The following is a 25,915-nucleotide window of genomic DNA, read 5'->3' as shown; positions in this document are numbered from 1 at the left end:
GACCTGCTGCGCTTTTCCAGCAACACATTTTTAAGCTCTGATCCCCAGCATCTGCAGTCCTCACTTTCTTCGTGCTAACCACTGAGCCACCATGTCGCCCCAATCTTCTCTGCACCCTCTCTAAAGCTTCCACATCCTTCCTACAATGACGCAACCAGAACTGAACACAATATTCCAAGTGTGGTTTGACCAGGGCTCTATACAGATGCAGCATATCATCAAAGCTCTTCAATTCAATACCCCTGCTAATGAAAGCCAGCACACTATATGCCTTAACAGCCCGAGCAACCTGGGTGGCAACTTTGAGGGATCTATGGACATGGACCCCAAGATCCCCCTGTTCCTTCATGCTGCCTTTAACCCCGTATTCTGCATTCAAATTCAACCTTCCAAAGTGATTGTCTCCACACTTATCCACGTTAAACTCTACCTGCCACTTATCAGCCCAGTTCTGCATCTTGTATCGTTAAATTTTTCAAAATTTCAGCGCATCCTCCTTATTAACATAAGCCTGTTCTAGCCGGTTTCACGAACAACAAGGTCCCTCTCAGTGAATATTGAAGCAAAGTATTCATTGAGCAGCTCCCCTACCTCTTCTGACTCCAGGCACAAGTTCCCTCCACTGTACCTGTTCGGCCCTACCCTCACTCTGGCCATCCTCTTATTCCTCAAGTGTAGAATGCCTTAGGATTTTCCTCAATCCTACCCACTAAAGCTTTTCCATACCCCCTTAAAGCTCTCCTAAATCCATTCTTCAGTTCCTTCCTGGCTACTTTGTCACCCTCTAGAACCCTGTCTGATCCTTGCCTCCTCAACCTTAAGCTTCCTCCTTGTTCTTGATGAGAAGTTCCATATCCCTTGTCACCCAAAGTTTGTTCACCCTACCATCCCTTCCTTGCCTCAGTGGGACAAACCTATCCAGTACTATCAGCAAGTGCTCCCTAAACAACCTCTGTTTGTAGTTCACTTATCTGTTCCCAATCTAGGTACCGCAGTCCCTGCCTAATAGCATTGTAACTCCCCCTCCCTCAATTAAATACTTTCCCATACTGTCTGCTCCTATCCCTCTTCTTGAGAATAGTAATGGTCATGGGGTTGCGATCACTATCACCGAAATGCTCTCCCACTGAGAGATCTGACACCTGGCCCTGTTCGTTGCTAGGCACCAAATCCAATATGGCCTTCCCCCTCATCAGCATATCTACATACTGTGTCAGGAACCCTTCCTGGACACTTGACAAAAACTGCTCCATTCAAATTGATTGGAACCTACTTTGTTCAAATAATGTTAAGGAAGTTAAAGTTACCTCTGACAAAATCCTGTTACTTCTACACATTTCCAAAATCTTCTCCTCTGTGTTTCTGTGCAATTGGGGGTACTGTAGAAAACTCCCAATTGGGGATTCAAGATGGCAATGACCCAGTAGGTCTGTTTTTGCTGAGCTCTGCCCCAGAACCCAGACAAAGCGGGGCACTCGCCCTCCCTTCACTGTTTAATTTGTTAAAAGCAGTTTTTTCCTGACTTAGACCGGTTTTGCACCAGTTCAGAACTGGTGCAGTTTAGAATGACTAAGGAGAAAGGACTGTGGAGCTGGCATCAGGCAGGGACCCCCCCTGAAGCAACTTAAGCATCTGTGGCTGTGGCATCGGCCTCCGTGGCCGTCCTGGAGGACTTGACTGCAGAGCAGATCTCGATCTCTGAGTTTGTAAAACTCAGAAGATCAATGTGTCGATGGAGGAGACCCAGGCCAGGTGGGAATCGACGTCGGTCATGCTGCAGAGGCATGACCTGGAGACCCAGAGTCTCGGGCAGCGTATCCGAGGGACGGAGCAACGGGCCATGACTTGAGAAAATTGAGATCGTCTGAAGAATATCCGGTTGCTGGGGCATCCTGAACGGGAGGAAGAAGACCAGCTTGTCAACTTTCTGGAGCAATGGTTCCTACGGTTTTTAAGGCGGGTAGTTAAGGTAGGCCGGGTGCGGGTTGAGTGGGCCCATCAGGTCGTAGTGCGCAGACCCAAATTGGACCAGTGCCCCTGCCTGGTCCTAGTGAGACTCCAGCACTATAGAGACAACAAATTATGCTGGAAGCCTCTGGAGCACTTGCAAAGGATCCCCCACACTATGGTATATAGGATGAAGAATTATGCTTTTTTAGGACTTCATCCTCTTGTGAATCATGACCGGGGAGGCCTTTGAGGTATAAAAAGCAGCTGACAGACCTGAATATTCCGTGAGATATCCGGTGATACTGCATTTCAGCCACAGAGAGTCCCTGTTCAACTTTGATTTGCCGGAAAAGGCAAAGATTGTGTTGGATGCTCTTTAAAAAAAAATGGCTGTTTGGCCTGAATTATGTGGACAATTATTTTATTCTGCCTCTTTTTTCCCCCCCCCTCCTTTTTTTTTGTCTGTAATTTGCCTGGTTTATCTGGTTGTTGGGTGATTTTGGTTTACCTTTTAATATATGTCGGGATCACAACTTTAAATTTTTTTTGTTGTTCTGGCAGGAGTGCCGAGGGTTATAGTATGGCAGGGAAGGGTTGGGTACCCACTTCTTACTTTATTGTCATAAGATATTGGTGTTTGTTTTTCTTTTTGTTGTGTCTGGGGTGGGGACATTGGTCCAGCTAGGAGTCGTGGTGGTGGGATTAATGGGTGGTATGAGCACCCCCTGTGGACAAGGGGGAAAGTCTCCTTTCAGTTACATTTTATGTGATTATGTTGTAGAAGTAGTTGTTGGTTTTGATTTAGTAATTTTAGAAGTTGCATTTTTAAACCGATGTGAACTGTTTATGGTTCTCACTTGGCTTGCTATGAGTTGGGTTCGCGGACTGTTTCAGACAATCATGGCTAACCATTTGTTTAAATGGTGTATCTGCAATGTTAAGGGGAGTCACTCACCAATCAAGAGAAGAAAGATATTGTCAAGCCTTAGAAAAGATACACTTAACCAATAAGGAACATTTAAGTTGCAATGGGAAGGATTCGGTCAGGTGTTTTTCTCATCTTTTAAATCGAAGTAGAGCAGTGGCTATTCTCATCCGGAAGAACCTCCCGTTTCAAATGCTAGGCCAAACAAAGGATGAATCTGGGTATTCAAAGTACTTAAAGCTTTAATACATGGAGAGGAGTATGGGATTCTGAATGTATACGGTCCCCTGGCACATCCATTTAAATTCGTAATGGTTGCGCTTTCTAGATTGATGGCCCTTTTGCTGCACCATAGAATTATAGGGGGAGACCTTAACTGCATTATTGACCTAGAGGTGGATAGGATGCCTAGGAATCTTGTGGGTATATCTCCGCAATCTAGGTGTTTGGTGGACTTGAGTAGGGAGTTGGGGTTGGTGGATGTATGGAGATGCCTTCACCCCGAAGGTTGGGAGTTTACCTTCTATTCTAATCCAAATAAGTGCCATACCAGAATTGACTTTTTTTTTGTCCCATCAGCCTTTTTGAACTCTGTACTGTCCTGCAGAATAGGGTATGTCGCTGTTTCTGAACATGAGGCATTGTGTGAGTATTAAGGCAGGAGGTGGTGAGGTGGATTCCTGGCACTGGTGTATGGACCCTTTCCTCCTGAGAGATAGTAAGTTTATAAATATTTTTTGCAGGAGTTCAAAGTTTTTTGGGATACTAATTCAGGTACAGCCAGCGACCCGTCGATGATGTGGGAGACTGCCAAGGCCTACACGCAGGTCTGATTATTTCTTACTCTGCGATCCGGAAACGACCGATGGGAGAACAGCAACGTCTCCTTGAGGCTCGTGAATGCAGCTGAGCTAGCATACTTTGATAGGCCGTCCATAACTAGATTACAGCCCTTTGGACTACTTCGAATGCTGCACTTAGCAAAACAGCAAAGAGGGAAATCTCTTTTGCGAAACAGATTATTTGAGTATGGTGATAAGCTGGGTACGTATTTAGCACACTTGGCCAGAAATAAGAATGCTCCCCAATCTATTACATCTATTAGAAAGAGTGCTGGTACTCTGATTTGCAATGCCAAAAAGATTAATGCAGAATTTCAAAAGTTTTATTTTGAGCTGTATCAGTCAGTGAGGCTGTGAGGATAGAATGATGAAGATGGAGGTCTTTAGGACCCTTACTTTTCAGGTGTAACCTCAGCAGGTGTCCTTTTTGAGTGCCCCTTAAAATAGACACACTTCAATCCATCGCACTGACTGCACCTTTACCCTATCAAGGGCCTGTCCCTCCTCTCAGATTCTCTGCACGCTGTATCTGACTATTCAGTACTACATCATTTGATCCGAAGCTCAGGTTCCCACCCTCCTGCCATTCTGGTTTAAACCTTCCCAAAGAGCTCTGGCAAACCTCTCACACAGGATATTGGTGCCCCTTCAGTTCAGGTGTAGCCTGTCCTTGTACAGGTCTCACCTTCCCCAGAAGGTATCCCAATGATCCACATACCTGAAGCCCTCCCTTCTACACCAGCCCTGCAGCCACATGTTCGTTTGCACTCGCTCTCCATTGCTCACCTTACTAGCATGTGGTACTGGTAGCAATCCTGAGATTACTACTACTACTATACTCGTTCTGGCTTCCAACCTAATTCCATGTTCTTTTTTCAGGTCCTCATCCCTTTCCCTACCGATGTGTATCACAACTTCTGGCTGCTCTCCCTTCCCCTTAAGAATCCTGTAAACTCGATCAGAGACGTCCCTGAACCTGGCATCCGGGAGGCAACACACCATCTAGGAGTCTTGCTCACAACCACTGAATATCCTATCTGTTCTTCATGATTGAACCTCTTATCATTATTGTTCTTCTATTCTCCCTCCGCTTCCCTTCTGAGCCACAGAACCAGATTCAGTGCCAGAAACCTGGCCACTGTGGCTTTCCACACCCCAACCCAACAGTATCCAAAACTGTGTGGAATGGCCACAGGGGTTCCCTGCACTGTCTGCCTATTCTCTTTCCCTCACCTGACAGTCACCCAGCTACCTTTTGTCCTGTAACTTAGGTGTGACTACCTCCCTATACCTACTCTCTATCACCCCCTCAGCTTCCCAGTGATCCGAAGTTCATCCAGCTCTGGCTCCAGTTCCCTAACGCGGTCTGAGAGGAGCTGGAGTTGGATGCACTTCTCGTGGGCGAAGTCAGTAGGGACACCCAGTGGTGACCCTTATCTCCCACATCCTGTAAGAGGAGCATACAACTGTCCTAGTCTCCATCCCTCCCCTACTCTAAATTGCCAAGAGAGGTTGAATAAATGAACAATAAAGCAAAAAAGCCTTCTCTGCCAACTCATCACATGGTTTGTTTTTATTGGAGGAGGACGATGGGTGGAAGACACGACGTGTAGTGTTTTGGGTTTAGCCACAGCCCGAATATAATCAGTTTACATGCCCAACAGTGTCCGTGTCCACGTCCACTCCTATTGAGCCTTCACTCCGCCTATTCACAAAATATGTCTTTAAATGGGAAATTTACCTTCCCGGCAGCCCCTAGCCCTTGCTCTCATCAGTCCTGCTGCTGCTGCAAAATACTTACAGGGACACATGGGGTAGATACAGGTAAGATGTTAACCTTGGCTAGAAACTGGGGTCAAAATTTTAAAATGTGGATGAAGCCAATGAGCGCTGAGATAAGATTTCATTTTTCAGAGCATTGTGAATCAGGGAAATTCTCCACCCAAGAGGCCTGTTGAAGCCTAGTCATTGTGTCAGTTTAAAGTAGCCATTGACAGATTTCTAAATACCGATGACATGGTGTAATGGTAATAGTGTGGGACTGAAGCATTGAAGGGGATGATAAACCATGATCATAATGAATTACCATGAGTCACTGAGGAGTCACGGTGGAAACCAAGCATTGCTTTTCCCTGAGTCGTTACAAAAGTTAAAGATTTTTAAAATAAATGAAGTTCCCAGTTTACCTGATTTTTCAGACCGAGGTTGATAGAAAGCATGGACTAGGTATCTAGTGTTTATGCTGTGGTTCTGTTCGCCGAGCTGGAAGTTTTTGTTGCAAACGTTTCGTCCCCTGTTTAGGTGACATTCTCAGTGCTTGGGAGCCTCCTGTGAAGCGCTTCTGTGGTGTTTCCTCCGGCATTTATAGTGGCCTGTCCCTGCCGCTTCCGGTTGTCAGCTTCAGCTGTCCGCTGTAGTGGCCGGTATAATGGGTCCAGGTCTATGTGTGTGTTGATTGAGTTTGTGGAAGAGTGCCATGCTTCTAGGAATTCCCTGGCTGTTCTTTGTTTGGCTTGCCCTATAATGGTAGTGTTGTCCCAGTCAAATTCATGTTGCTTGTCGCCTGCGTGTGTGGCTACTAGGGATAGCTGGTCGTGTCGTTTTGTGGCGAGTTGATGTTCGTGGATGCGGATCGTTAGCTGTCTTCCTGTTTGTCCTATATAGTGTTTTGTGCAGTCCTTGCATGGGATTTTGTACACTACATTAGTTTTGCTCATGCTGGGTATCGGGTCCTTCGTTCTGGTGAGTTGTTGTCCGAGAGTGGCTGTTGGTTTGTGTGCTGTTATAAGTCCTAGTGGTCGCAGTAGTCTGGCTGTCATTTCAGAGATGTTCTTGATGTATGGTAGTGTGGCTCGTCCTTTGGGTTGTGGCATGTCCTCGTTCTGTTGTCTTTCCCTTAGGCATCTGTTGATGAAATTGCGAGGATATCCGTTTTTGGCGAATACCTTGTATAGGTGTTCCTCTTCCTCTTTTTGCAGTGCTGCAGTGTGTTGTGGCCCTTTTGAATAGTGTCTTGATGCAGCTTCGTTTGTGTGTATTGGGGTGGTTGCTTTCATAGTTCAGGACTTGATCTGTGTGTGTGGCTTTCCTGTGTACCTTAGTGGTGAATTCTCCGTCTGGTGTTCTCTGTACCCTCATGTCTAGGAATGGGAGTTGGTTGTCCTTTTCTTCCTCTCTCGTGAATGGGATTCCTGTGAGTGTGAAGTTGATGATCCGGTGTGTTTTCTCTATTTCCGTGTTTTTAATGATTACAAAGGTGTCATCAACGTATCTGACCCAGAGTTTGGGTTGAATTTGTGGTAAGACTGTTTGTTCTAACCTTTGCATTACTGCTTCTGCTATGAGTCCCGAGATCGGTGAGCCCATGGGTGTCCCGTTGATTTGTTCGTAAATCTGGTTGTTGAATGTGAAGTGTGTTGTGAGGCACAAGTCCAGTAGTTTAAGTATGCCGTCTTTGTTGATGGGTTCAACGTCCTGTTGTCTGTTATGTCTGTTCAGCAGGTTGGCTATTGTTTCTCTGGCTAGGGCTTTGTCAATAGAGGTGCAAAGGTTAGAACAAACAGTCTTACCACAAATTCAACCCAAACTCTGGGTCAGATACGTTGATGACACCTTTGTAATCATTAAAAACACGGAAATAGAGAAAACACACCGGATCATCAACTCCACACTCACAGGAATCCGATTCACGAGAGAGGAAGAAAAGGACAACCAACTCCCATTCCTAGACATGAGGGTACAGAGAACACCAGACGGAGAATTCACCACTAAGGTACACAGGAAAGCTACACACACAGACCAAGTCCTGAACTATGAAAGCAACCACCCCAATACACACAAACGAAGCTGCATCAAGACACTATTCAAAAGGGCCACAACACACTGCAGCACACCAGAACTGCAAAAAGAGGAAGAGGAACACCTGTACAAGGTATTCGCCAAAAACGGATATCCTCGCAATTTCATCAACAGATGCCTAAGGGAAAGACAACAGAACGAGGACATGCCACAACCCAAAGGACGAGCCACACTACCATACATCAAGAACATCTCTGAAATGACAGCCAGACTACTGCGACCACTAGGACTTATAACAGCACACAAACCAACAGCCACTCTCGGACAACAACTCACCAGAACGAAGGACCCGATACCCAGCATGAGCAAAACTAACGTAGTGTACAAAATCCCATGCAAGGACTGCACAAAACACTATATAGGACAAACAGAAAGACAGCTAACGATCCGCATCCACGAACATCAACTAGCCACGAAACGACACGACCACTATCCCTAGTAGCCACACACGCAGGCGACAAGCAACATGAATTTGACTGGGACAACACTACCATTATAGGGCAAGCCAAACAAAGAACAGCCAGGGAATTCCTAGAAGCATGGCACTCATCCACAGACTCCATCAACAAACACATAGACCTGGACCCAATATACCGGCCACTACAGTGGACAGCTGAAACTGACAACCGGAAGCGGCAGGGACAGGCCACTATAAATGTCGGAGGAAACACCACAGAAGCGCTTCACAGGAGGCTCCCAAGCACTGAGGATGTCGCCTAGCCAGGGGACGAAACGTTTGCAACAAAAACTTCCAGCTCGGCGAACAGAACCACAGCAACGAGCACCCGAGCTACAAATCTTCTCACAAACTTTGAACATCTAGTGTTTATTACAAGGAATTAGACTGTAATAAGTAAACAGTTAAAATGTTAGCATATGACACTGCAGATTAAAATTCTAATCCCTTTAAACTCCACCTTGTATACACAGTCAGATTGGGAAAAATATGTTATGGGTAGAGGGGAAAAGCTGAAACAGCAGTCTTTGTCCACATGTTCTGTTGAGTTTGTTCTTGCTGGTCTGAATGTTTGTTTCTTCTTGCCTTCCATTTCTTGAATGCTATCACTGGTTTGTAAGAGGTACAGAGTGGCTTGTTCACTTGTTGATAAATCGGAGATATTCAATTAAAAGTCATATCTTTCACCAACTGTCAAAGAGAAAATGAACTGGTTTTCTTCATGTTTAAAATGGGTTTTGACTGCAAATAACAGTTCCTGTGGAGATGGAAACACTTGCCTGTGACTTGTTCCCAGTCCCAAGCTGTTTGGGGACATGAGAACTAGTCTCATGTTGGCAGGTAAAAGGCTTATGTCATCAATAACTGGTCATTAGCTCATAGAACAATACAACTTCTGGTTACCTTGCTTCACCTGCACACAATCGCTCCGCTTCAGTTGATCTGCAGCTACTTCAGTTACTGCTTGTTCCGACAGCTGGAGAAACCCATTCTTGATATGGGGGTCAGGTTATTTGCTTTCAAACCATGCAGCCATCTTCTCAAAACATAGGTTTTAAAACATTTTTTAAATTTGTTCAACTTTCGAAAAGCCCAAACAATAAATAGTTATGGCCCTTACATCATACAGGAGCAGGTTGAATGGATTCCTATGTTCCTATTTTCTCTATTCTCCTGATTTGGTCCAAGTTATCCTATTGCCTCATCTCTGATATCATCCAAGTGAATCACATGGCTACAGTATTCTTTCTAGAATGGAATAATTGAACTTATTGTTTTGACACTTTGTTTTTAATTTTGCTTGGAGGACTTCAGTTTTGAAGGATTGTGTGGAAATAAATTTATTTCAATTTGTGGCCATATCAGGAGTGATCTCTTTAAAAATTGCAAATTCATTGTAGATGTTGGAGTTTTCTTTCAACAAGACTTGCTAGAAATAGCATAACTAATAATTGCTTGCTTTGTTATAGACCCCTGCTGGAACTGTTTTGAACAGTAACTGGCATTCTTGTATTATCTCGCTCAATTGGCTGGGTGCCTGCCGAGAACAAGTGGAGTTGGTGGGGCACCTGCTGAGAAGTGGATTATCTGGTCACTCCCATCTCCGAAAAGCAAAGCCTCTTCAGTTCAGGTTGAAACTTGGTCATTCTTCCAAAAGCGCTCTCTGAAAACATCTCATGATTGAACAAGCTGTGCAAGGTTTCAGATATAACTGTGTCTGACCAGTGACTTGTCCACAGATCAGGACATCAAAATAAGAGCCCCAGATCCTGTGCTTTAATCTTTTGACTTCAGAAATAGTTCAATGGTTAATGTTTTTTAACCATTTCTCTGCAGAAATTATTTTTCCTTCCTTGACCCTGAAGTGAGTTTGTATTTGCATGTGTATTTTTATTTTTATTTTTATTAGAAAAGCTTTTTATTATTTTACAAAATTATAAAAACACAAAAAAAACAATCTTCCTACAAAAACGTTAACAGGAAACTGCCTACTGTGCTATAAAACAAACCAAAACTATTTTTTAAAAATACACAACAATCTCTCCACATTGAGATTCAATAAGTAACAGTACTTAGCAAATTAATTTAGGCTGACGCAGATTGCACTAGACCAACCTAATCCAATTTAAAATGAGTCAAATTAGATAAAATTGTCTTCAATTAGCTTAACTTAAAATTAGTATTAAACTAGACTTAAATTGCACCATTTGTGAGCTCTCGCTCGCACTGCCTCCCCCTCACCCCCCCCCCCCTCACCCCCCCCTCACCCCCCCCCTCACCCCCCCCCCTCACCCCCCCCTCACCCCCCCCCCTCACCCCCCCCACCCCCCCTCACCCCCCCCCCCTCACCCCCCCCCTCACCCCCCCCCTCACCCCCCCCCTCTCCCCCCCCTCCTTCTCCCCCCCCTCCTTCTCCCCCCCTCTTTCTCCCCCCCCTCTTTCTCCCCCCCCTCTTTCTCCCCCCCCTCTTTCTCCCCCCCCTCTTTCTCCCCCCCCCTCTTTCTCCCCCCCTCTTTCTCCCCCCCCCTCTTCCCTCCCCCCCCTCTTCCCTCCCCCCCCCTCTTCCCTCCCCCCCCCCTCTTCCCTCCCCCCCCTCTTCCCTCCCCCCCCCTCTTCCCTCCCCCCCCCCTTCCCTCCCCCCCCCCCCTTCCCTCCCCCCCCCTCTTCTTCCCCCCCCCCCCCCCCCTTTCTCTCCCCCCCCCCCCCCTCTCTTCTCTCCCCCCCCCCCCCCTCTTCCAGTGCTCAGCCATGGATTTCATCCTATCTATTAGCAATAAATTAATGTGGGGACACCTTGCCTGAGAAGCCTGAATGTCCAGCCAAATTGAACCCAAATCGTTGTGCACCCAGCCACCCACATATGACAAGAGGGCACCTATTCAATGTCACTTCAGATCTGGGCGATCCACCACCCTGGTGAGAGCTGCTACTTAGTAAATTTAATGAGAGAATATTTATGGCACCAAATGTAGGACCCAAGCCAGCTATTTAACCTCCACATCACCTGTCTGGGCAGCAGCAATAGCAGCATTCTCATGGGATATAGTAGCTGAGGAAGGACATTGATTTTACACAAGGCTATTCAGCCTCACCATGACATTGACATTGGTAGCCCCTCCCACCGGTGCAGATCCTGTTTTATTTTATCAAACAATTGCATAAAGTTAGCTTTGTACAGCTGATGGAAAATGGGGTAATAAACATACCTAAATAAAGAAATCCTTTTTGCCATCGAAAGGGAAACTGTGTTCCATCCTCCAGGTCAGGCACTCCCACCAAGCCCCCCATGGGCTTCCGACTTTGTAAAGATTATTCTATATCCTAAGATGCCGAATAATTGAATTTTTTGTATTAGCCAGGATGCGGACTTAGCCAAAAATAGGAGAACATCATCAGCATAGAGTAGTTTTGTGCTGACCCATTCCTACCTTTGGCACCATTATTTCAGGTCCTTCCAAGTGGCCTCTGCCAGTGGTTCAATTACTAAGGCAAATAACAGCGGTGAGAGAGGACGCCCTTGTTGGCTGCCTCTCCCAATGCTAAAGTTCACCCATCTAGCGAAAGCCCCACCAAGACCTAAGCGTTCTAGGACACCAAAAGGATACAGCCACTCTACCTGATCAAGTGCCTTTTCCACATCCAAGGAAACCACCAAACTCAGAATCAACCTCTGCTGGCACATCTGCACTATATTCAACACACTCCTAATGTTATTGAAAGAGCTACAGACCTTAATGAAGCCCGTCTGGTTGTCTTTTATAATAGTGGATAGAATCTTTTCCAATCTCGGGGCCTGTATCTTTGACAGGATTTTAAAATCTACATTCAGCAGTGAGAAAGGAGTATATGAGGCATAGTTCTCAGGGTCTTTTCCTCTCTAAAATGAGGAAGATAGTGGCCTTCCTAAGAGGGCAGAAGGCAGTCCTGGTTATGAGTGATTATACATTGCCAGGATTGGCTCAGCCAATATGTTTATGAACTTCTAGAACTCACTTGGGAACCTGTCTGGATCAGGTGTGTTGCCCCTTTGGAGCTGCCTTACCACCTCTTACACCTACTGTGGTGTGAAGGGCGCATTTAAAAGGGAGACTTGCTCTGCAGTTATACTGGGGAGGTCCAGGTTCTTAAAAAAAATTCCATTTTTGCTACCCCATCCTCGCAGCTCTCCAACTGATATAACTCTGCATAAAATTTCCGAAATGTGACCTTAATTTTTTTCGACTCTTGAGTGATCGTACCAGTTCTCTCCCTAATGGACACAATGGATCGTGGAGTATTTTTCTTCCTAACCAGATATCTTACCTGGCTTATGCCAATATTCAAATCACCATTACTTCGCAAAGGAGACCTCTGTCTCTGCGCCTGCTTAAGCACTGAATTCCGAGCAGCCCAGAAAGCAGTGATTCTCTGTAGCTTGACCACAGATGGTCTCTTGTAATATGCCGAATTGGCTGATTTTAGCCGGGCCTCGCGCATCTGTTGCTGCTGTCCTCTCTGCCTTTTCCTGATTGCTGAATATGAGATAATCAAACCCCTTAAGTACGTCTTGACGGTCTCCCAAAGCACCAACGGATTATTGGCTGTACCCGAATTGATGTCCTAGAAGGCCCCGAACTCCCTTGTGATGTACTCTATAAATTTACGAACCTTCAAAAGAAACAGATCCATGCGCCAGTGTCGTCTCTTTCATTACCCTTAATCTTGACATCCAAGTACACCGCTGTATAGTCCAGATAGCTATGTTCCCAATCCTGCAATATAACACCCAATCCAAACAGACCGATGGAGCAAAGAGCATATTAATTCTCGTGAGTTGTTGGAGTCGAAGGTAAAATCTCTACCATTAAGGTTGGAGACATCTTCTCACATCCACCAGCCCAACTCCCCACACATGTCCATTACCTGTTGAGATTGCTGGGAGATACCAGAGTGACCCCTTAGTATTCTGTCTACCTCAGGGTCTGAGATGGTTGAAATCTCGTTTAACCTGAGACTTTATATTCCACGTACACCATCTAAACTAACCCCTAACCATGACTGCCTACATTAGCCCGTGGTGTCCTGAGAGGAAGAAGCTTATTTATGGTGTGCCAAGTAGAAAAAGTGGAGAATTTAGAAGATCTAAAAACTATCCCTACAAATATTATTAGAACTACAGAACTAATCACTACACTTAACCAAACACCTAATCAACAAATCATTGGAGATTTCCCTGGCATATGATGAGAAATCAGAGCAGTTAGAGCTATCTTCACTGATGTAAACTCATGGAAACCTATAAACTTCTAACAGGATTAGGCAGGGTAAATGCAGAAAGCGTGTTCCTGATGGTTGTTGAGTCCAGAACCAAAGATCACAGCCTAAAGATATTGGGTGAGGAGAAGTTTCTTCACCCAGAGAGTGACGAGCCTGTGAAATTCTTACAACCACAGAAAGTGGTTGAGGCCAAAACATTCAATGTTTTCCAGGAGTGTTAGGGCTATGAAGAATGGCTACACCTGCCTCTCTTTTGTGTTTCTAAGGCAGCTGCCCTTTTGGGGAGCAATTAACAGTGTAGGATCTTCATCATAAATAGAAGTATTGAGTACAAAAGCAAGGCTGTTAGCTGAACTTTTTTTTTAACCTTTGCATGGCTGTACTTAGTACTGTGCCCAGTTCTGGTCACTATACTTCAGAAAGAATGGCTCTGGAGAGGGTGCAGAGGAGATTTACTGGAGCAGTTTTAGTAGTAGGAGACTTGTTAGTTACAAATTTAGGGTGGAAATTGAGATCAGTGGTTCTTTTGAGCAGAAGAGTTGGAAGGGAACGAGAAAGATACAAGATTAGGACAACTCTGGATAAGGTAAATGAGAATTTTTCCTCATGGGACAATGTTAAGAGGTCACAGCTTGAGGTTAAGGAGTATGCAGATTTAAAACAAATGAGAAGACCCCTCAAGTTTTCTGTTAATGGAATTCGTTAGCGTACAGTGTGTTAGACGATGGGACACTGAATAAGTTTGAGGTAGGCAGCAATGGGTTCAAAGATTATGGGCAAGAAAGTGGAGTTGAGGTCAAAGTGAGATCACTTTTATCAAATGGAGCCAGTTTCAGGGCTGTATCACCTATTATTGCTCCTAGTTATGTTCCTATGTAAACAAGAGAAGTCTATTCCCATTTGAGGAATGGAATTGTTTGAATTGCTTTGTGAGAGCATGCATGGACCAACTAGGCTGACTGGGTTCCTTTCCTCTCTCAAAATTACTGTGATTCTGTAAGGATCGAACACTACAAATGAAATACATAAATGTTTGTCGAAAATAAACAAGTTGAGACTGAATGTGAGCTGTCTGTAATTCATAAGTACTTTATGTAGAGATAAATTTGTCACAAAGATGGAAAATGCTGTATGAAACAGGTATGAATAAATATTTCAGTTTATATGGGGTGATAGCACTTGGATATTGCAGAAAAATAAGAGACAATTGCAGTGTCGGTGTGATGCTAAATATCTAGGCATATGTCCTCGAGACTGGATTGTATCAAACAGCATAGCCCTTCAATGATTCATGACAAACAAGGTACCAGTCGCGCCCAACAGCCCAGATATGCAAAACTCTGTAACCAACATTAGGGATGATTCTGAAATTGGACAACATTTACTGGATAACCTTGCGTATGCAAAGGATTAAATCAACAACCCATTTAGAATTCAGTCAGGCTCGCAGCGTGGCACTTGCATTTACTGGAAGTTACATCTATTAACACCCAGGGTATGTTTTTTCCTGATACATATTAATGATCTGGATCTTGGACAACTGGGGACAGTTTCAAAATTTGCAGAGTAACGACCTTGGAGAATTGTAAGCTGGTTGAGGAGGACAGTGTAGAAAAAGACATTGACAGGCTGTTGGAATGAGCAGTTAGGTGGCAAGTGAGGTTCAATGCAGAGGATTGTGATGTCATGCACTTTGACAGGAAGAACACAGGCAATATAACATAAGGGCTACAATTCTGTATGGGATGCTGGTGCAGAGGGCCTGACTGGATATGTGCTCAGATCATTGAAGGTGGCAGGACAGGTGGAGAGAGCAATTAACAAAGTAATGTCATCAGCTTTATGAATACAGTGAGGGGTTCAAGAATATTAGGTGGTTTTGAACATATGTAAGACACTAGTTAGATCTCATTGGGAGTGTTGTGTAAAGTGGTGGATACCACATTATAGGAAAGGTGTGAATCCATTGGATGGTTTCAGGAATGAGAAATTTCAGTTATGAGGATAATTTGAAGTTGGGCCTGTTCCCTTTAGTGAGAAAGCTGCTATAAAGTGATTTGGTAGCAGTTTTCAAAATCATGACCAACTATATAAAGCAGATAGGAATAAACTATTATCACTTGTGAAATGACTGAGGACAAGAGGGCATAGATTTAACATGATGTCCAAAAGAAGTAAGAGTGATGTGAGGAAGTAAAATTCAGTGGGTTCAGGGTATGGAATGCACTGTCTGGAAGTGTGAAAGAGGCAAGTTCAATTAAGGTATTCAAGAGGGAATTGGATGACTGTTTGGATAGAAATAGTCTGCATGACTATGGAGAAAAGGCAGGGGATTGGCACAAGGTAATGGTGCTCATTTGAAGAGTCAGTGCAAGCACAATGGGCCAAATGGCTTCCTGTGCCATATCAATTCTATGATTCTGTTCTTTGCAAATAGAACGTATAAATACAACTGCATCAGTATACATTTACGAAGTAGGTGACAGTCATTTGCTAGTTTATTTCACAGGGCAATGGCTTAACATTAGGGGTTAACCTGCCCGGTTTAAAATTTCACCAAAGCCTGGCTGTTGACTGTTAATTATTATTATTAACTGGTGTACTCTCCTTGCCAATATCTCAACCAATCAAAGCTCACTTGATAACCAATCAGTACTCTTCTCCCATGTAGTATAAATGTTAGCTTGCAACTTGAATTTATATTTTTTTGCAAAGTGCCCTGATGATAACCAGAACTAGACACAGTACTCTAGGTGCAACCATGCAAGGTAAGAAAAGTTCAGCATAAGAGCCTTGTTTTTCTGTTCTGCTTCTATTTATGAAGACACAGATCCTATGCTCTTTTTATTCGTTACTCTGTGTTTGTTCGGCCATCTTAGAAACGTAGAAAATAGGTGAGAGTATGTTGTTTGGCCCTTTTGAGCCTGCTGTGCATTTGGTACGATCATGACTGATCGTCCACCTCTGTGCCCTGTTCCTGCTTTTCCCCTGTACCTTTTTAATGCATTTAACCCTAAGAACTGTATGTAATTCCTCAGAAAAACAATTCAATGTGACTACCAGTTCTGGACTCCCTAGTCATTGGGAACACCTCTTCTGTGTTTAACCTGTTTAGTCTGTTAGAATTTTATAGGTTTCAATGAGACTCCCCTCTTTCTTCAGTCCAGGCAGCATAGTTCTAATTGGTTAAATCTTTCATGTCAGTCCTGCCATCCTAGGAATTATCCTGGTGCAACAAAGATTTGCTATTTCCATGGCAAACATCCACCCTTGGTTAAGCAGACCAAAACTGCACTGGTATTCCCGGTGTGGTCTCACCAAGACACTCTGCAATTGCAGCAAGACATTGCTGCTCCTGTACTTGAATCCTATTACTATGAAAGGAAACCTACCACTTTCACCACCCACTGCACTTACATGTTTACTCAGTGACTGGTACAAGGATACTCAGGTCTTGTTGAACCTTTCCCTTCCCAACTATCACCATTTGGATAATCCACCTTCATGTTTTTGCTACCAAAGTGAATAACCTCACATTTATCACATTATACTTCATCTACCCTGCATTTACTCGGTTAACTTGTCCAAATCAAACTGGAGCATCTCTGCATCCTCTTCACAGTTCGCCCTCCCATCCAGCTTTGAGTCATCTACAAACTTGGAGGTATTACATTTAGTCCCTCATCTAAATTATTAATACATATTGTGAAAAGCTGGGGATCCATGCACTCATCCCCGCAGGACCCCATTAGTCACTGGCTGCTTCATGTTTATTCCTACTTTGTTTCCTGTCTGTTAACCAGTTCTCAATTCATATCAGTACACTAGCCCTAACTGCATGTGTTTCAATTTTGCATGCTAATCTCTTGTGTGGGACTTTAATGAAAGCCTTCTGAAGATCCAAGTAAACTATTGTCACTGGCTTTCCCTTATCAACTCTACTAGGCGCATCCTCATGGTCCCATTTTATTTACTTTCAAAAACCAATGCTGACTCTGTCCAATCTCGTCATTGTTCTCTCAGTTCTTTGATATTTAATATCTTATGGGCTTTGTCTTGTTCCCCATTTACTGATGTCAGGCTAACCCGTGTATAATTTTCGCTCTTCCTACATTTTTAAATGATGCGGTTATATTAACTATCCATCAATCCACAGGAACTGCTCCAGTGATACAGAATCTTGGAAAGATGGCCACTTTCTAGTACCATTTCCCCAAGAACTCTGGGATAGAGATTATTGGGCCCTGGAGATTAATTGAAGATCTGTGTACATTACCTCACCCTAACTTCACCCTTCACTCCACTACAAAACTCCCAAGCTCCCTCTATTCTTGTACATTTGTTTAGAACTGCAGCTTCACATCTCCATTGCCTTCCTGTAATCCTTTGCAGAAATATGACCTCTTATACCAACCAGAAATTGTCTGAAATTCCATCTGCCTCTCGTCAGCCTATCCTGCTAGTCTATCTGTCCTTTCAGAAACAATTTGTTTCCTGCACATTATCTGCCATACCTCAATGTTTGGGATGAGTAAATTTTCAATGTGTACTCTGTATTCTAAGTTATTTACATGTATCTTTATAAAGGAAATTTACTGATCCAGGGTGAACATAACTGTTCACCATTCCAATCAGAAAAAGTGCTATTTTACATCCTTAGCTAGTTTTCTTTGTTCACAGTTGACATTGGACTTCCTATACCTTCATCCTGTTTTGTGAAGCGGGTTTTTAATGAATTTTTTTAAAAATGCTTTCTTAAAGTTCACAAAGGCCACATCCATTGTCTTCACTTTATCAACTTTCTTTGTTACTTAATCAAAAAAAATACATTTAGGCTAATTAACTGTGATGTGCCTTTTTAAAAATCCATGCTGGTTATTTTTCATCACTTCATAGCATTGGCTTGCTTAATACAACTGGTATTTAAAGTTCTGAGAAAGGGTCACCGGAGTCAAAATGTTAAATTCGATTGATCTTCACAGATGCTACCAGACCTGCTGAGCTTTTCCAGCAGCCTCTGTTTTTGTTTCTGATTTACAGCATCCACAGTTCTTTCAATTTTGGTATTTAAAGTTGACAGGTAGGTTTAAAGAAGACTTACAAATAACAAGGTTCATTTTGCAAAGTAATTTATGAATTTCTTTTTCTTTATGTAATAAGTTGTTCTGTTTATGGAATTAGACAAAAGACTGTGGAGAAAGCCTCTTAGTACATGTTTGCACCAATGATAATGTTGTTGCTTCAGAGACTAATCAACTTCTCCAAGTTGATTTGAGTTTCACCTTACTCGTTTTTTTCTCTTACAGCTAGTAGCTGGAAGTGTTGTCATGTCATTTGAAGAGGTTTGCCCAGAACGAATTGACCTGATTCACAAGAATTACCGCAAGCTGTGTAATCTGTTGGTAGACGTGGAGGAGTGGGGACAAGTCGTTATAATCAACATGCTAACTCGCTATGCACGAACACAGTTTCTAAGTCCATGGAAAGAGGTGAGCTTTGTGCTGGGGAAAGACTTCTCTTCATTTGAAATGAACCACTCCTGTAAGCTAAACAGCCTCTGCAATATTTTGGAAAATTTCAGAGGAAATTAAAATATCCAACTTCATTGCTGGCAGTGTGTTAAGTGACAAATGTATCTATTGGTTAAAGGCTGACTTAGCAGTTAAAGTATTCTATAGAAGTGAATCACTGAAGAAAGTTCCAAGTGGATCCTTAAAGGTTCCCCTTCCACACCCTCCTTAGCAAATCTTAGTGACCTTGCATCTTCTGTTGCATGTGTTCTTTTTTCCTATCCAGTTAAATCTGTGTTAAACACTAATGTCCTTAGCTTATGAAAATGTTCTCAGATCCCCCTTCAAAGATTGAATATTTGTCAGACAGCTTTCTGTATCTTGACTGAATGTCTGGGTCATTAATGGCCATTGTTTGGCACCGAAATTGAATTAAATTCCTCAGATGGAACATGACAAGAAGTCTTTCTTTCTGGAACCGCCATTAATTTAGTAAAATAATCAGGTCCTTTAAAGGAGCATTATAAAACGAAGTATGATACCAAGCCTTGGAAAGAGATATTAGTTTAGATGACCAACAGCTTGATGAAAAGAGGTACATTTTGAATAGTGTCTTAAGGGTGGAAATTGAGCTGGAGAGGCGAAGAAGGGCCGAGAGGGACTAGGCAAGTGAAAGTACAGCCAGCAATGTTGGAGCAATTAAAATTGGAAGGCATAAAAGGCTAACATAGATTAGTACAGGGCCCTTGTTGGATGTAGCTGTTTATATTGTTTCTTCCTTGTGCTGTTTAGACATGATGGGATAAGATTTCTGTTTTCACGGCCAAGTGTGAAGATGGTAGAATGATTGCCTAACATTTATAAAATCTATCCAATATCTATTCCATTGATTTTTGTTTTTGTTTAGTGGAATGAAATTGGCAGATTGTGGTGGTAATTGAAACCTTCTATGAGATCAGTGCCTCAAGTGGTGAAGGTGGAAGCCTACCCCAATTACTTACAAGCTCATCTTTAGTTGTGTAAGCTTACACCTCAATACGTTGTGTTGCAACACCAGTCTGTATGTATTTCTCATCTTTGTTAGCTAAATTTTATAGGGTACTTTTGGGGAGGTGTGTGCGTGTGTTGAGCTCTTGTCCCCAAAAAGTGATAATGAGTATCCAGCAAAAGATGAGGTTTAAGAAAAATGTGGAACAGGAGAGGGGGGACTGGAGGCAGACAAGTTTAGTGAAGTGTCAATGTAGTCCAGTGTCCCCCAGCACAGCTAAAAACTTTGATTTGTTTGTCAGCTTATTTTTTTACCCACTTTCAGTTTGTCTTCTGGCAATGCAAACCTATACTGTGGGTAATGTGCCCTTTAGACCCAGCCAGTTAATGTGTGATGTTACACTCCAATAATGCAATCTCTGTACCCCATGTAGCCATATAAAACTTTCCTAGTGGTGACTCTGCAATGATGCATACGTCCTTGCTGTTCATAAAAATCGAGCTCTTTTAAAAGAAATCCTGAATGTTTCTCCCCTCGTAAAATTAGGTCAGCATTTGTGCATCAAACCTCCTGAGTTTGCTTCTTTATGATACCAGGTTACGAACAGTCTGCAAACCTGATTTCTTAGAAATGTACAACATGTATTTAACCAAAACAACACAAAGATAGAGGATGCTGGAGAAACTAGGCAGCGACTGTAGAGTGAGAGATGGTGAATGTTTTTAATTCCATATAACTCTTAAGAATTTTTTAAAAATGCAGAACTCTAATTGATACAAGAACAGAAATCGCTGGTGAAACTGTTATGGCAGCATTTGTCAGAAGAAAGCAGAATTTTTGTTTTGGGTTGGACTCAAAATGTTAACTCTGCTCTTCCCACGAATGCTGGCAGACCCGATTTTCTCCAGCAATTTCTGATTTTAGTTCAGATCTCCATATCTGCATTTCTTTGTATTTAACTAGTGTGGATCAACCTCAACTTAGCTTGCAATCTTTTCTTTGATATTAATATTGGAAAGTTGACTGCATGTCTAAGGATGGTCTTGTCAAGCGGCAGCAAATAAATAACTTCAGGATCCTTGAAGGACTCTGAAAGTAATAGTAAGATATGAAGCAAAACCATTCCTATAGTTGCAATGGATATGATGGGCTAGGTGGAAATGGATTCAAACTAAATCCACGCTTTAGCAAATTTGATTCAAGAAATCTCTCTGTTTGGCCAGAATTTAGTACAGGTGCACAATCCTTTATCTGAAATTCTTGGGGCCAGTTTCTTTTCAGAATTCAGAATTTTTTGAATTTCAGAATGTGACAGTTTGGTGAAATTTAAAACAAAATCTTACCAAACAGCAGACTCACTGAGTAAAGTGGGATTGAAACAGAATCAAAACCTGCCAGTGCTGGGCTCCCCCCCCCCCCCCCCAAACGTCGCATGTGAGTGACCCGCATTGAGTTGGTGTCGACTTGGGTTAATTGTTTGCACGCCAAACAACCTTGTTAGTGAGAAAAGAAAACTTCATAAAAAACCTTCGGACTTTGGAGCTTTTCAGATTTTGGGATTTCCAATAAAGGGTTGTCTACCTGTAGTAACCTTTTTGTATTGTTGAATCCTTCCATAAGTAGAAATATAATTCAAAAAATCCAATGTGGGATATAAGGGAATTGAGGCTTAGAGGAGCAGTTAGGAAAGTGGATCAAGCAGTCGTGATCACCTGCAAAATGTGGGCAGCATGGTGGCACAGTGGTTAGCACTGCTGCCTCACAGCGCCAGAGAACTGGGTTCAATTCCTGCCTCAGGCGACTGTGTGGAGTTTGCACATTCTCCCCGTGTCTGCATGGGTTTCCCCCGGGTGCTGAGGTTTCCTCCCACAGTCCAAAAAATGTGCAGGTTAGGTGAATTGGCCATGCTAAATTGCCCGTAGTGTTAGGGGAATGGGTCTGGGTGGGTTGCCCTTCGGCGGGGTCGGTGTGGACTTGTTGGGTTGAAGGGCCTGTTTCCACGCTGTAAGTAATCTAATTTAGTCTAATTTGTGCAGACAAGCAGGAGGCTGGAAGAACGCAGCAAGCCAGGCAGTATCAGGAGGTGGAGCAGTCAACATTTTGGGCATAAGCTTTGTTCAGGATCTGAAATGTTAACTCTCTTCCTCAACAGATGTTGGCAGATCTGCTGAGTTTTAACAGTAATTTCTGGGGTTTTTTCTGACTTGCAGCATCTTAACTACTTTGTTTTCTTTTTGGTGCAGGTTTGCTGTGTTGAATACTGCTCTGCTCTGAACTTTTTTGTTTCCTTGCATGCAATATTGAACACATTAATCTCTGTCTCGTTGCCATTTAAGTTGTTGTTTCTAAACAAAAACGTCCCAACATGCTCAATTTTTGCCAATGTTGTAATTTAAATTCCTGGTTACCTTTATTGTAAATGTTCCTTTGCCTTTTGGAGTTTCCAGTAAAAGCCACCGAAGCAAATAATTATCTGTATAAGGCAAAAACTTGCATTAAAAATTATATGAACTTTAGTTAATTTTTTAAAATGTTGTTGTGTAAACATTACTTTATAGATTTGACTTCCCAGCATAGAGCTGTAAATCTACTACCATGTTCTCAGTGACAATTAAAAGTCTATTAACTAGACAGCAGTCCTATCAATTATGGTATATTTTTGTAATTTTTCTGAAATGACAACTTTGATGAATATTCGAACCTAAGTAAAGGCGATTACACAGTGCAGTACTCTGAATTCATAGTGCTGTCAAAGCAAAGACCGATTGACTTTATATTTACATATTAATGAGAAGATTTGTTAACAGGGTCTTTACTAAAAGAAAATAAAGGCATATTTATAGGTTCTGACATTTATAAATGGAGCTGATGCGGGAAAATGGAAATTGAGCCTTTTTTACCTTAATAAATTTCAGAGACTGATAAAATTAATGTTTTCAAATTTTGTAAATATTACAAAAATACTGGCGTTAAAAGTCCTTGTGTTGAAAGGTACATAAATCTACAATATTTAATTAACTATTTGTCTTTAAAAATACAGAGTATAAGCAATGAAAGATTAAGACAAAGTTTGAGAAATATTAATGCTTTTGGTAGAATGCAGCCCTACTTTTGCAGAAGGAACACTAACATTGTGAAAATAACATTTGAAGTTCTGTTAATTGTGATAAGAGTTTTTAACTTCTGTTCAGGTTTGAAATGTATTAACCTAGAAATTGGGTAAAGAGAATTTTTTTGTGCACCCTATGCAGTGAAATTTACTCTTTTTTTTTTCCTGAAGCGGTTGTAAATATTTCCTAATGTATAAAACTTTGATTTATTTAAACAGTGTGGCTCTGAGATTTGCCCAGCACAATGTTAAAATATAATCCATTAAACCTTTTGCAGTTGAGGTGATGAGTTCATTGAGCTTTACTCTCAAGGCTTGTGACAAAGTGTTGGATCTGTTCCTGGCTCGTAATGTGTTTTTGTACATCTATTATTTATCGGTTATTCAAGAAAATTTATTTGAAACTGAATCCTTTTCAGGAATGTTAACTTACAGTACCCGCTTTGACACTCAATGAGATTTTAATTGTCAAATGTATGATGCTGTGACTGGAAATCACCCTGGACAAGGTCTTAGCAGTGTAGCTTTCCTTTTTTCATAATGTTCAGACTGAAGAGTGAATTTTTAATCTTGGGTTTCAAAACCTGTTCAATAAGAACCCGAACTGAGAAGTCTGAAAATTAGATTAGATCCAATTGCAAAGATCTTTAGGACTGTTAGAAACAACTGTAACAGGTACTTCTCAGGGCCTAAGATTCTGAAGCAAGTAGAAAAGCCAGTAATTTAGATTAGAAGCTTTCAAAAATGATTTGCTGAGATGTTTTAATGGTGTAAGTTTGAAAGAAATTTCATGAGTTGCTTACATTCAATGGGTAATATAGTATTCTGCCACTGGTGTGCCAAATCTTGAAAGAATAAATTAACTGCATTTTGAATGACAATTCTACATCGAATATGGTTGGGTGAGCAAAAAGGTGCCTGTGCATTTCTTTTTCTGATCATGTAGTATAATCGTATCATATCATCAGTACAATAGGTGCATAGGCCTTAATATTGCTCCTGTGTTCTGATTCTGATATCCTTCATTTTGATCTCCAGAAAAATGAAGAGGAAGAGACTTGTTTTTAACATGGAATGTCTTAACACTATTTAAACACCAAGTCAACTAACTGTTTGGAGTTATTGACACTGGCACTGGCAGAGGACTGAGTTAAACAGCAGTAGGGCAAAAAGGTGCATTCTAGTTTTAAAACTCCCTTCAGTTAATTTACCTCCCCTATGTAATTCCAATAAATACGCATTAAGAATTTTAAGGGTTTTAAGCATAAGATTTACAACATCGTTTAAGTATTTTTGAATGTTGAGAGTACAGCACATACTTTGAGTATCAAGGCAAGCTGATTTTCAAATGAAGTGCATGGTGTTTTGTCTCAATTTGCTGAACATAATCAGAATTCAATCATTTTCTTTCTGCTTTGGTGTGAAATGAATGTTTAAAGATTTGGTTGGGACTGTAGAAAATGAATGAGAGCACTCGTGTATGTCTGAATATGCAATGGGGTTTTTATACAGTGCTGACGAAAGGAATGTTGCACTTAGACACTTTTTTGTGATAAATTCTGGCATTTGTGTTCCATTCTTTTCAATTTATTCAGTATATCAATTCAGATGCCCCTCTGTTTATGTATGTTTCCATTTTTAATGTTAGAATCATTTGCAATCTGTGCAGATATTTTTTGTCTCATTGAATGTTTTCATTTTTTAAAAAATTCCATTATGACTTTAAACCTTCCTAATCAAGTTTGGGCCATCAGTTATGCATCTCCATCAATCTATCAGCAGATCTATTTACAAACTCCAGCCTTTGTGTAGTGGAAGCAGGGTCTTGGGATATTTTTAAGGCAGAGGTAGGTAGGTCATCGATAAGGAATGAAACATTACTTTGGCTAGGAGGCAGAGTGACTACTCATGTTCATATTTGCAGTATCCATAACATTTACCCGTGAGGTCATGTGTTTCGGTAGGAAGCATATAGGCATGGACTGTTTTGTAAATGGGGAGAAAATTTGAAGTCTGAAGTGTAAAGAGACTGGGGAGTTCTAGTCCAAGATTCTCAAGGTAAACCTTCAGGATGAGTCAGTAGTTAGGAAAGCAAATGCAATGATGGCATTTATTTTGAGAGGACTAGAATATAAAAGCAAGGATGTACTTCTGAGGCTCTGGTCAGATCACATCTGGAATACTGTGAGCAATTTTGGGCGCCATATCTCAGGAAGGATATACTGGCCCTGGAGCATGTTCAGAGGAGGTTCACAAGAATGGTGCCAGGAATGAAATCATTAACATATGAGGAATGGTTGAGGACTCTGGGTTTATACTCGATGGAGTTTAGAAGGATGGGGATGGGGGATCTAATTGAAACATACAGAATGGATGTTGGGAAGTTGTTTTCATTGGTAGGAGAGCTTAGGACCTGAGGGCACAGCCTTGGAGTCCAAGGAAGACCTTTTTAGAACTGAGTTAAGGAGAAATTTCTTCAACCAGAGAGTGATGAGTCGATGGAATTCATTGTCACAGAAAGCTGTAGCAGCCAAATCATTGGATATATTTAAGACCAGGCTAGGTTCTTGAGTATCAAGGGTTACGGGGAGAAAATGTGAGAATGGGGTTGAGAAACTTATCAACCATGGTTGAATGACAGAGCAAACTAGATGGGTTGAATGGCCTAATTTCTGCTCCTGTGTCTTATAGTCTTATGTTTAGTGAATGTACTTTAAACCATCTAGCCATTCTCTGTCTCCACCTTTCTTCAGTATTACATTGAGCTTTCTGTTTCACCTGTAAAATACATAATTTTCACTTTTAAAAGCCCAATAAGGTGAAGATCACACATCCCAGTACCTGTTTTCCCTCGGCATCCATTACTAACTTCTGTTTAGTGATCATGCTTTTGTGTAATATTGAGATTTTCATTTCCTCCTACATAAGAGACTGGTTAAGAAACTGGTGGCTGGTAAATTTATACCTAAAGTACACGTGGTTGGTGATCATAACTTGTTTAATTCACTATGTACAAGTTT

The 25,915-nt window shown here is 42.0% G+C and overlaps 1 protein-coding gene across 3 annotated transcripts in view; it reads left to right on the top strand.

The window, feature by feature from the left end:
* Window positions 1–25,915, top strand: part of ap3b1a (adaptor related protein complex 3 subunit beta 1a) — a 315,493-nt gene that overhangs the window by 102,998 nt on the left and 186,580 nt on the right. For 2 of the 3 annotated variants that reach the window (XM_088000361.1, XM_088000365.1), the window contains exon 7: window positions 18,595–18,777. In XM_088000361.1, the coding sequence (XP_087856487.1) occupies window positions 18,595–18,777 (183 nt within the window). Of the gene's footprint in view, window positions 1–15,926; window positions 16,057–18,594; window positions 18,778–25,915 lie in introns of those variants that run through there. The other variant, XM_088000372.1, reaches the window with a different exon arrangement.

The sequence above is a fragment of the Chiloscyllium plagiosum genome, unplaced genomic scaffold, assembly GCF_037043375.1.
Source record: "Chiloscyllium plagiosum isolate Xiang-an unplaced genomic scaffold, Cpla_swu_hap1 HiC_scaffold_2, whole genome shotgun sequence".
NCBI classification, from domain to species: domain Eukaryota; kingdom Metazoa; phylum Chordata; class Chondrichthyes; order Orectolobiformes; family Hemiscylliidae; genus Chiloscyllium; species Chiloscyllium plagiosum.
The sequence above is the reverse complement of the archived record's forward strand: the minus strand, read 5'-3'. Positions and strand labels throughout refer to the sequence as shown.